Below are 12,625 nucleotides of genomic sequence, written 5' to 3'. Positions count from 1 at the left end.
ACGAAAATGTTCACGATTTAATTCCATTTTTGGACCGAGATGAATCTTTTAAGTTACTGTAAACAACACAAATAGCGCTGGTATTTCAAAACGTTCTGAGTACGTAAAAGCCAAAAAATGTCCAACTTTGCGATACAGCTGTCAGATGCCAGATTACAACACCAGGGTTGCCAAATCCCGAAATATAAAAGGCACCCCTCGTAAAATATGGCGGATGAAGAGTTGAGAGACAGATACATGAAATAAGACTTCAACTTTAGAGAACAGAAAACCTGCCTGAAGAATGGTATACAAGCCTAATTGTCCCAATTTATAAAAAAGGGGACAAATTAAATTGTGTAAATTATACAGGGATAGCTCTTCTCAACGTGAGCTACAAAATTCTATTAAGCATGCTGTATGAGAAACGAAATATGTATGCAGAAGAGATTGTGGAAGATTTTCAATGCGGTTTTAGAAATGGGCACTCGACAAAACAGATCAATGCTTTATCATGTCGCAGATATTCGAAAAATGGTATGAGTTCAACATTAATCTACACTGTATCTTTATAGACTTTAAGCAATCGTTGGATAAACTCAACAGAAAATAAATCGACTATCACCTAAAAGTAACGGGTGTACCAAAAAATACATAAATTTGCTCAATATGACTCTTATACACTCGAACGCTAAAGTAATAATGAATGGCGAAATATCTGACGAGTTCGAAATGCAATCCGGCGTGAGGAAAGGCCGCTTTTGTTAAATTAAATACTTCATTCAGCAATAAACGAAATAGATCAAGGTGGCACATTATTTTATAAATCGACACAAATACGCGTATATGATGACGATATTGTGATTTTTGCGAGAGATAGGGAGGCTCTTCAGAATGTTTTCATGCGGCTATTGCAAGCCAAAAGACCAGCGGAACTGTAGATATATACAGAAAAGACGAAATACATTCCACGATCCTTTCATGATAGCCACATCAGAATCGGAAGCTATAATTTTGAGCTCACGCAAGAGTTTAAATACTTAGGCGTAGTACTCAGCATAAATAAGACTCCGTCCTTATCTATACAAGACCGTATTCAGGCAGCTAACAGAGCATACTTTGGCCATATCAAACTTATGAAGTCTGCATTGATATCAAAGAAACAAAAGCTCCAGATCCACAAAACTATAATAAGACCGGTTCTCACTTATGGCTGTGAAGTATGGGTCCTTATCGTTAATGAATGAAGTGAATTTACTGATGTGGTTTGAAAGAAAAATTCTTAGAATAATATTCCATCCTAATACGATTAGAAGACACTACATACCGTCGCGGGAGGAAATGTAACGCGGTTTATAAAGTCGCAAAGATTACAGTTGTATGGCAACCCTTTAGAAGAAGCAGCGAAAAAACGACCAAAAAAGTATTTGAAACAAACCCTGAAAGAAAAGAAGAAAACTTTAGAACACCTTCTATGCCCGTGCCCTGCATTAGCTAGAACACGAATGAAATGCTTGGGAGCTTTACTATACGAGAAGTTGGAATGCAGCGCGGGGTGAGAGCTTCAAGGTTTACTTAAATTGGTAAAAGACACAGGCTTATTACAAGATATCTACTACAGAGACCAATTGATCTATGTGATGGCTTTCAGCCAGCCAGGTTAACTTTAGTTGACCTAACCCTCATTATGAAAAAATTTTGAATGGCATTTGTTAACAAAGTAAAAATCTTCTTTAAAAATAAAATCAAACTAATATTATCTTTTTTTTAATGTGTATATAAATCTTCCATAGAACTTTTATCTCGTATACGTCCACGCACCTTCTCATGAGATTTCGTGATATAATAAGATACCAGAAAATAGGACCGGCATAATGAGAGACTTATAAATGTGGATAGAGAACTTTACTTTTAAATTGCTACTAAATCTAATGTATCCTTGCACGAGCAGACCACTTCAAGGGCAATCTGCCTAATCAGCGCATCAACAATACAATTATATGCAATGCCCTTGCCGTGGTACCTAAATAATTTTCCTAGTAAAAAAGGAAGTGTTAAGACGCGACCGAAACAGAAGGGAGGAATTCCCGAAATAGTTTCGATCAGCTTTGATGCTGACTGCCTGGCTATCAGAAATAAATTTTAACTTCTTCAAAACTACAAAACACGCTATCCAGCAGCCATTCGACTACTTCATTCACAACAGAGAGCTGGAAGCCTAAAATTAAGTTCAATGGGAACCTTAAGATCAATGAAATTTCTGAAAACAAAAACAAAAAAGCGAATTGCTGTTTTTATTTGCCGAAGCACTCACTGTGTAAACTATAATTTTCATTATGATGACTATTTCTTTCCTTTTTTGTACCTAACCATATTTCTTTAATTAGATTTTTTCCGGCTAGCACAATAACTTTTCATATTCGCTGACGCCCAGCCATAAAGAACTATGACGGCTGCTATTTTCTCTACCACACCTTGGAAAAAATTAGACGAAAGTCGTATTTGTTATTACCAAACGGCGTCATGACAACAACCAACCAATAACAATGGCCACAAAAGCAATGGTAACGCAATACAACGGCACTGCGATTTGGCCAATTGCTAGGATACGCTGCGGGCAACACCCAAAACAATAGTCGTGCCGTGAGCGTAAAAGAAGGCGCGCGTGTTACAAGCATTAAACTGCTGCCATTTTCCAGTCTAGTGGAAGTATTCAGTTTTTGCACTTCCAAGTGGACTATTAAAGGGAAACGAATAAAAGCAGCACAAAAGTAAAAAAAAAAACTAAAATTTACATAAAGTATAATTTGGAGACATCCAGAACACCTGACACGTGAAACGAATTTAGCTTACTTCAAGAAGTATTGCGTGAGACGGCAAATTGTCAAAGTTCTGTCGGCTGCTAGAAACGTGTCAGGCTCACAAATGGCCGATCAATATGTCGTTGAGTCAGAAATTATATAAAATTACGAAATTCACAAAAAGTGTTTGCAAAAAATTTACTAAAAAAATGCGCAAAGATAGTGAAAATTCAACAAAATGAACTTTTTATGAAACTCAAAATAGCTGAAGTACTTTGTAATTGATTGACCAATTTTTCAAAATATTGGTGATGTAAATAAAGTGTTGTGTAATTTGGAAACTCAAACGCTCCCATTTGTAATCATTACTATGTAGTAGACATGTGAGTATATAACTGCATTAGTATTAGTTGAGTTTGTTTAATCGATTTTGTTGGGTTGCCCACCTCAGAGCTAATGTGTTGGGGCGTTACGTTGGAACGAACCTTTGTAGTAGCTGCAAAGTGGTGTAATCATATAGCTCTTTGCACGCACGCATATGGTCTATAGAGAAAAACACATACACATACATACATACACATACATGTATGAAAAATTAAGCAGGTTTTCAGATTAATCATATTTAATACGAATGAGTAGGACGTCTAAATTCCAATTCAGCCAAATTTCTTGCTCAGTAGTCCCCAAAGTTGAAAATCCATACTTCGAAGGAACGAGTTGGACGTCCATGAGTTTTTCCTTTGCAGACTCAAAAGTTTCTCTTTGCTGATTTCATAAGGGAGAAGAGGGAGCCAACTATCGAGACAACGTCGGTCTTACGGTTAAAATTCATTTAGATTTTCAGATTATTTGCAGTCCGTTCACCAAATGCGCTACGATGTCCCGGATATTTCTGAATCTGCCTTCAACAATGAACGGACAGGGGATCAGTTTTTGACACAGTAACGTATTGACAAATTTTGGTACTTCGTTACACTCGCTTCGTCACACTTCTTCGGTGAGCATATTTTGAACTTATATTGGCTGAACATTAGACCTTTGCATTCGAGGCCTTTTTCGCTTGCGTAAACCAGCAACTCGATAAAATTTTAACAGTGTATTTTAATTAACTCTCTGTAATTAGTTTTGATGTCATATTTAGTGAAACACATATCACAGTAATACTAAATTTCCCGCCTACCTCCAGGCGTATTGCGGTCAGAGCTAGGCTAAGAACATCACTTGGGCGCTGTAACAGCGCTGCTCGATTTCACATTTAAAACCGGCTCGGCATATCGGCGCCGCTCCAGTTCGAAGGATAAGTCATAGAAGTGAACGTGGGCATACGTTGTTGTTGTTGTTATTGTAGCAGCAGTGCTTGGCCGGATATAAGCCCGTGTCGTGGGCAAGCGGTCAGCATATTAAAACAGTTTTGCAAGGTAAAGTCCAAAATAAACAAGACTGAGCTGAAATAAAAACGACAGGGGCTTTATTCTGATAACCGCGAGTTTGTTTATTCAAAATAGTCCCCTCTGGCCTCGATGCACTATTTTACGCGATCTAAAAGTTTTTTGAAAGAGTGTTTCAGGTCATTGACCGGAATGTCCTGAATAGCCTCTACAGACCCAAACCGTTTTCCTTTGATAGCCAAGTGCAATTTTCCGAAAAGGTGAAAGTTGCAGGGAGCTATATCAGGTGAATACGGTGAGTGATTGATGCGATTTCTATTCAAAAAGTCAGTCACAACAGGGGATCGATGAGATGGTGCATTATCATGCAATAAGCGCCAGCTTCCTCCTTTGCAGTATTAGGGCGAATTCGACGAATGCGATGCAACAAACGCTTCAAAAACCCAAGATAGAAAATTGCATTGACGCTTTGGCCCATTAGCTCGAACTCCTTGTGGACAATTCCCTTGGAATCGTAAAAAAAAGAGCATCGGCTTGATTTTAGACCTCTCCAAATGCGATTTTTGGGTGATGGCTCGTCGGGGGCCTTCCATTCGACACTTTAGCGCTTAGTTTAAGGTTCATATTGGAAACACCAAGTTTCTTCACCAGTTACAATGTTTTAAAGCAAGTTCTCGTCTTTTCGCGCCTCTTTAATCAGGTCTTTCGAATGTTGAATTCTGAATTTCTGGTCCTCAGTTAATTTGTGCGGAATGAAACGTGCACAGACCTTTCGTAAGCGCAAATGATCAGTTAAAATGCAATAAATCGATATTTTGGAGATATTCAACTCCCATTCCATGAATTTCAACAATGATTTCGGTTCACTTTTAATAAATTTACAAACAATTTCGATGGAGTTTCGATGATTACTGATTTTTTCATCAATTCAAATGTTTTACCGATTTTAAAACAAAATGTGATATTAAGTCTTTGTTCGAAACTCATTTTTGTACCGATGACACAAACATATTGACACTTTAGACGCAATAACTTCACTTCCACTAAAACGAATGTCACCAAGCTTTCTCTGGAAGTCAGCTAGGGATGTAACTAGCAACGCACTATTTCATAAAAAAGATGGCGCCATCAAAAACATTTGAAAAGCTGATATGCAGTCTGAGAATATGCAATGCAATGCAATGAGAAAGCTGCAAAAGAAACAGACGATCTACCTGGAATGAACCCATGTCATTAGCCCCTACTAATTAAGCTCCTGATTGCAAAAAACCTCTGGTATCTATAATTGCTCACATCACACATGTTTCCGCTTTTAAAAATTGGTATAATAAGGGCTAATATTCACTCATCAATAAAAATACCTGTATGTAATGATTGGTGGAATATCAACTGAAGAAGATAGGAAAGCGAAAACCCATTTTTAAGCAGACCGAAAGGCCATCGACATCAGTTTTGTGCTATTAGTTTAGCAATACTTTTGGCAACATCATCCGAGGATAAGGAGATAGAACCAAAGTCAACAGACGAAGTGCACCATACTCAAACTCGCCATCACTAACAGACGGAGGAATAAAATTGGATTTAAAGAAATCAGCGAAAAGGTTGTATCACCGAAAAATAACGCAGATGGAATGCTGGAGCACGTGTTTTAGATTTTATGAAACTCCAAAAAGCTTTTGGATTCGTTTTTAATATTAGATTCATAATTCAAAATCTAGTTATTATGTAAAAACTTAACTAGGCAATTATATGTTTCAGAATTATTTTAAAACTTAAAAAAATGAATATATTGTTTTTTTTCCTTTGAATTTACGAAAGAGTTCATTCCTTAGGTTCTTTAATTTCTTTAAATTCTGGGCATATATCATATTGCCTTTTCATATTCAAAGGAATATTTGCGAGAGCAATGACAGAAACTTTTGATTTCAATATACTTTAGTGCTACTTGAGCAGTGCCAGACTGGCATTTCAACCATTTCACCTGACTACATATACTAAAGCAACTTGAGACAACACATTTACATGAAGTAAAAAGTTGTGAGCATTTCTTCATACATTGCGTCGGGTTATACCATGCTCCGATTTAAAGATGGTATTACAGTATTGGCGGCCGCCGTAGCCGAATGGGTGCCGAATGGGTTGGTGCGTGACTACCATTCGGAATTCACAGAGAGAACGTCGTTTCGAATCTCGGTGAAAACACCAAAATTAAGAAAAACATTTTTATAATAGCGGTCGCCTCTCGGGAGGCAATGGCAACCCTCCGAGTGTATTTCTGCCATGAAAAAGCTCCTCATAAAAATATCTGCCGTTCGGAGTCGATTTGAAACTGTAGGTCCCTCCATTTGTGGAACAACATCAATACGCACACCACAAATAGGAGGAGGAGCTCGGCCAAACACCCAAAAAGTATGTACGCGCCAATTATATATTATATATAATATATACATAGTACAGTATCCGGCACTCAAAGTGTAATCAATTAAAAAGGCCATACATTTAGTTAGGAAAACTACTTTTATTCAATTCAAAGTAAAAAATGTGAAAATAACACAAAACTAAGAATCAATTTACTTTTGCTCGATATGACCACCTTTTGCCTTGACTATGGCATTGAGAAGGTGCAGAAACGAATCGCAAGCTGCCCGAATGTGACTTGCAGGTATTTTGGCGCACTCGCGGACAATGGCGTTTTCAGCGTCTCGAAACTGGTGAATCTTTTAGTTCGACCCTTGCTTTCCAAAAGGGCCCAAAGAGAGTAATCGATCGGATTCGAGTCTGATGAATTTGAGAGTCATTGTGTGGACGTTATGAAGTTCGGAACGTTGTTTTTTAGCCATTCTTGGTTTAATCGAGCTTTGTCAGACGATGCCGAGTTCTGTTGAAACGTCCATGGTCTGCCACCGAAATGTTTGCCTGTCCACAGTTTCAAAGCAACTTTCAGAATATTTTCCCGATAATATTTCGCATTTACCTTGACGCCAGGCTCGATGAAAACGATTGAGGGCGTCCAACTGCGGTTACAGCGGCCCAAACCATTATCTGTGGCTGTGCTGCTGCCTCCTGATAACCAGTCGATCCCTTAAATTCTCGTATGAACGGTACGTCAAATAAACTCTATCGTTTTGGGATTTTACGAATTGCTCAATTTGAAACATTTTCTCGTTAGAAAACGCAATGCTCGGAAATTTACCGCTTTCGACTAATTTGAAGCAACTCCTTCGCTCTCTCAGGTCTGACTTGTTGCTGCTTTGGTGTGGTGGTCATGCGCCTTTTGGATCTTGTAAGGCTTGACTTTGAGATCATTTTTGAGTATTCAGCGGATGTTACAGTCAGATATTTTCAGTTCTTTCGCCATTTAATTGGGACTTCGTCGGGAATTTTGCTCAAGTCGCTTCTTCACTTTTTGAACAATTTCACGAACAATCGCTGGTTGTGATTTTCCAGCTAAATATAATGCAATCGCACTGTTACCTTTGAAATCCATTACTGATTTCCTTTTTTCGAGTTTACTCTCGGCAAAATGCTTCCTCGCGCTTGTAAAAAATACTCTGGTCTGTCATCCAGCCAACTAACAGACAGCTGATACACGAGCATCATCTCCATCATTTCCCACGTTTTCGCACACTCGTCCAATCAGTCATTGTTCAGGTGGCAACGAAGTGTCGTTGGTTGATTTTTTTCGTATATCACTAAGACAATCTCTGTTCAAATTCGCTGAGAGCCGAATAACGGGCCTCGAAAAATCTTTTCACCATGCAGCAAATCGGTGATTCCTGAGGCAACGTCTGGCAAAGATGAACGTCGAAGAGGAGGAGGGCCTTGGTAGGCCAATTGCCAAAAATTTAGTCCAAATCGTAGAAATCGAGAAGACAGGCCGTTTTGAAAGCACTTTTTCTATTACTTGGGAGCTGCAGGTTAGCAGGAATTTTTTTGTAACTAAATCAGATAAACTGACTCAAATAGTTAGTTCATCCTACTCATACCTACATATATTTAGTTCGTCTTTGAACTAAAGCGAAAAGTGCTCCGAACTTTAAGCTTCACCAAAATGCACACGAGCAGGGAGATATTTTTGTGCAGGACAATGCTCCGAAAGATACCGCAAAATAAGAAAAAAGTGTCTTGTAGCAAATGGGATCAAACTGTTCTATTGGATCTCATCGATCAGGTTTGGGCGATTATTTATGCCAAACTTTTTTCGAAAGCGACGCTTCAAAGACTATTAATGAAATATGGGCGCTGGCTCTCTTGGCATGGCAAAATATAACTCAAAACAAAGACTAAAAAAACAGTGATATTAAAACCTAAAAAGTATTGATGCAATAAAAAAAGACCGTGGAGGTCATTTAAATTTAATGTGCACGTATTCGGCTCTTAAGTCAATGAACTAAAGTGTTCACACTCGCCCGTTTTTTTAAGTTTATTCCTATGAATTAAATATGTTTCAGCTCATGAATTTATTTACTAATTTTGTTAGTATAATATATCTTTGAATTTTTTTTATATATTTTCCATATAAATATATAGTGATTAATAAAATCTTTGTAATATATATAAATAGATTTTTTTAAATTTTCGTGCACAGTTTTGATCTTTAGTGTACATGCCTACTTAGTAATAAAATAAATACACTTAACTTCCTAGCATTGCGTCCAACATTCGCCCAGCTGCATCATCAGCAGCGTAAACGAAGAGGCACCTCTTTTATCTGATGGTCTTCCCCAACCTTAAGGACACCCACCATACCACTTGCTGCCTGAGTATCCAAGGAGCTGTGGTACATCCAATAGCCCGGATTGCTGGTGTAAAAACGAATTATTGCATAGCCTAGCGGCGGTACCTGCACAGTGTCCTTTTGTATGGGAAAATCATCAGTGGAGCGCTGTAGCAGGCCACGTCTGTCGAGATCCTTTATCTGCAAGCACAATAATAATTTTCCTCCTAATGAAAATAATTTCTTAAGAATCGCTTTAAGTCTCACCTGTTTCGCGTCCACTACACTGCCCAAAACATTTTGACCGACCACACGGAATATGTAGCCATGCAAGTGCACTGGGTGCGGCTCATTGTTATTGTTGGCCAAAACAATTTCGATCGCACGATAAGCTGGCAGCCGTACCACATTTGTGCACAGACAATTTTTCGTTACACAATTTTGCCCCTTTGCTGCCAGCAGTGAACGATTGCAAAACACACCGTTTTCGTTGTAGAGGCCGTTGGTTTGCAGCAGCGAAATTTGCGGCATCTTAAAGGTGATGTCATCGATTTGATAGTTCACAGCCGTAGCGGGGGAAGCTGTGCGGGAGCCAAATATCGAATAATACGTGAGAAATTCAGTATCACTTGTCCATGGCACTTTCTCCAGCGCGCTCAAGCCGACTGTAGCTACATTGGTAGCTTTAAAATCGGCTCTTGAACAGCCACTCTTCTCCAATGACACGGTCTTTTTCGACAGATGTTCATAGTCGCCAACAACGAAGTACTCTTCGCTGTCGCTAGCGCAATGAGAGGTTTTGGTCATTGGCTCCAGTGGAAGTGCCCGATTCGTGGCACTCTGATAAGTCAAAATCGCTCCCTGGTAAATGTTCTCTTCGGCACAATTCTCAAATCCGCGTACTCTAATCCAGTAGCTACGCGCCTGCTGATTCGCCTGCAGAACAAAGTCGAATCGCTCACCGGCAGCCATGAAAAAGCTATCAGCCAGCACAGGCACGATATCATTTCCGTCTGTACTAATCATAAGCATTCTGTGATTCTCCACCGAAAACTCAATGGGACAGTTGTGGACTCCATTGTAGATAACACGAAAACGATAGCGTTTACCATTTGCTATCTGTAAGCGTTCGTAGCGATGACGTGGATCGCGGTCGGAGAGATTTGACACGTGATTTCTGCCTTTGCCGTTAATGAGCAAATTTCGCACACGATTCAAATCATTGCCATAAATGTAGTCCTGTATCAAGAGTGTGTGCTCTGGTAAGTCGTAATCGTACAAATACGCTTGCGGATCACTTTGCGCGGGCTGGCGAATAACAAAACTGCCTCCGACACCCAAACTGCGCTGCAATCCAACATGGCTATGATACCAAACGCTACCCGCACGTTCTGCAGGGAACTGGTAACGATAGCCTTCAGCTGGTTGTATGGGGTACTGCGAAACAAACGGTGCGCCATCCATTTCCGGCGTGTCGAACATTGACAGTCCGTGCCAGTGTATGCTGATCGGCTCCGCCAAGTAGTTGATGACATCCACCACAATATTGTCGTTCACACAGACCTCGATGGGAGGTCCGGGCAACATTTGATTGATGGCTATTATGGGTGTGTACACTCCATCGGCGTAAATGCATTGCTGCTTCGAACAGCTCGCGTCGTTACCTAAGCAACGCCCACATGCCGCGCTCGACGCCTGGTAATGATGCACGACCAAGTGGTAATGGCAAGTTAGCGGTTGATTACTCTGACAACGGCGTTCGCAGGGATGCCGACCTTTGCCATCTGCGCTGCTGAAATTGGACGTCTTGAGGTGGCTGCGGTTGGCGGAATCGAGATTGCCCAGTATTTGCGTGAATTCAAGTGTTTTGAAATCATATTTTGGTTCTGCATCTAAAGCGTCTACTCTCGTGGTTGTGTCTGCTTCGTCTTCTCTTGTGCTGCTTATTAGACGCTCGTGCACTTCTTCGTCGATTCCCTCTGCCACTGCTGCCAATAGCAAGGATGTGATCATAAGTGCAGCTAAGCGCCAATGCAAATGTCTATTCCGCATTGTTCAAATACCTTTTTCGAACTGACTTGAACTCGATCCACTGCAACGAAAGAAACGGCACAATACATAATTTTCGCTTTTACTTTCACTTGCACGCGAAAAAACGTTTGCATTAAAATTAAAAATACGTGCATGTGTTTATCAACATTATCACCGTTCAGCAGTGGTGTGTCGCATGAATTGGTATGCAGCAGACGCTCGCTGTGTATCGAAATTGCTAAGCGGAATCTATAAAAAGGGACTGTGACGACTGAGTGTGTGGCGGTTTAATCGAAATTCCCATACATTACGCCACTTACGTCTTTGAAGCTACTTTGGTTGATGGTAGAAATGAAACGAATGATATGAAATGGTAGTCAACAGCACAACAGCATTTACGTTAACTAACAAATTTGAGGCAAAAGCAAAAGTGGCAACCCAGTTATTCGAATTCTGACAATTTTTTTTATTCTTGCGAAGTCTTAAGAAGATCGTTTTGGGGCCTGCATATTTGGTTGTACATCCACATCATATTGTGGGAAAAGTAGAGCGAATGCATTTTATATTCCTGACACATTTTTTTTGCTGCCTGTCGAATGCTTTGTGAGTGACTAGCATTCGGTAGGGCCCGGCTTCGAAACCCACAGAGAGTATGAAACACTAAAGGGTGAAAAAATGCATTTCTATTAGCGGGCATCACTTGGCAGACAAAAGCAAATCCTCAAATACATTTCTGACATGAAAAAGTTGCTCATAAATAACAATCTGCCATTCGGATGTGGCACACAACTCTATGAGAGAACGGGTGGTCTATTATTATGCGTTTGTTATTACCTCTTCTCGGCTTATTTGACGAAGCAACAAAATATGTTTATTTTTACCAGTTGCTTCATCTATTCACCACTTGCTAAGGCTTGGCGAAAAGATGAGGCATATAGTAGTATCCTACTTATTAGGAACTTGCCGAAGGAACGTTAAATACTCAACAATCAAAATAATGAGAAACCAGATCTCGTATTTTCAATTTACCAAGTTTGTTGCACCCTACTTCGCAACATACAACTAAATGCCTAAAAGTATGCTACAGTGCATAACTATTTGTAGTATGCTATGCCAAAATCGCTGAACACAGTGGGCCATATCGACATATTCATATTGTAAATTCGATATCGTTAAACATATTTATATAATATAGGGCAACTAGCAAAAACATTTTATTAAAATCTATTTTCGTTGGTATTTTAATGGGTTACATACGTCCAGCAGCGCCAAAAATGCGCTAAAAGCAAAACTTTTTTTAGAAGGGATAACAAAAGAAATAAATATAAAAAAATTTTACACATTATTTATTAGTACTGAAACTTTATAAAAAAAAAATTTTAATTTTTCTTTACAAAAATTAGTATATAAAAAATTACGTGACCCAAAGTACAATGAAAAAAAGTTGTTCCACGGTCTGCATCATTTCTCTTTAAAATGTTGATGGATCTGTAAAAAGTAAAAAAATTCTTGTGAAATAAAGTTGTAGTTATAGTCTCTCGAACCGGATTTTTGAATTTCGAAAAATTTTGCAATTTACGGCATTTTAAAAAAAGTATGCGTTTAACGTTATAAATCTCACACTTTAATTATTTTTATAAATTTGTTTAATAAAAATATAAAAATCCGGCTTGACATATATAGAGAAAACACTTTCGAATATTTAAAAA

At 39.1% G+C, this 12,625-nt stretch overlaps 1 protein-coding gene across 1 annotated transcript; it reads right to left on the bottom strand.

Annotated features, from left to right (window-relative positions):
* Window positions 1-8,846: 8,846 nt before the first annotated feature.
* LOC129236460 (uncharacterized) lies at window positions 8,847-10,937 on the bottom strand. Its single transcript, XM_054870865.1, has 2 exons — window positions 9,153-10,937; window positions 8,847-9,086 (listed from the first exon to the last, which is right to left on the bottom strand). Exons 1-2 carry the CDS (start codon window positions 10,935-10,937, stop codon window positions 8,847-8,849), a joined length of 2,025 nt encoding a protein of 674 aa, XP_054726840.1.
* Between the last annotated feature and the right edge of the window lie 1,688 nt (window positions 10,938-12,625).

The sequence above is a fragment of the Anastrepha obliqua genome, chromosome 1 (genome assembly GCF_027943255.1).
Source record: "Anastrepha obliqua isolate idAnaObli1 chromosome 1, idAnaObli1_1.0, whole genome shotgun sequence".
Lineage (NCBI taxonomy): Eukaryota > Metazoa > Arthropoda > Insecta > Diptera > Tephritidae > Anastrepha > Anastrepha obliqua.
Note: the sequence above shows the minus strand (reverse complement) of the source record. Positions and strands in the feature narration are given on the sequence as shown.

Bases quoted from the DNA above. Each gene is read 5' to 3' on its own strand.
- LOC129236460 (XM_054870865.1), bottom strand. From the start codon at position 10,937: ATGCGGAATAGACATTTGCATTGGCGCTTAGCTGCACTTATGATCACA. The intron at 9,087-9,152 runs GTGAGACTTAAA...TTGTGCTTGCAG, and splicing joins GTGTAGTGGACGCGAAACAG to ATAAAGGATCTCGACAGACG.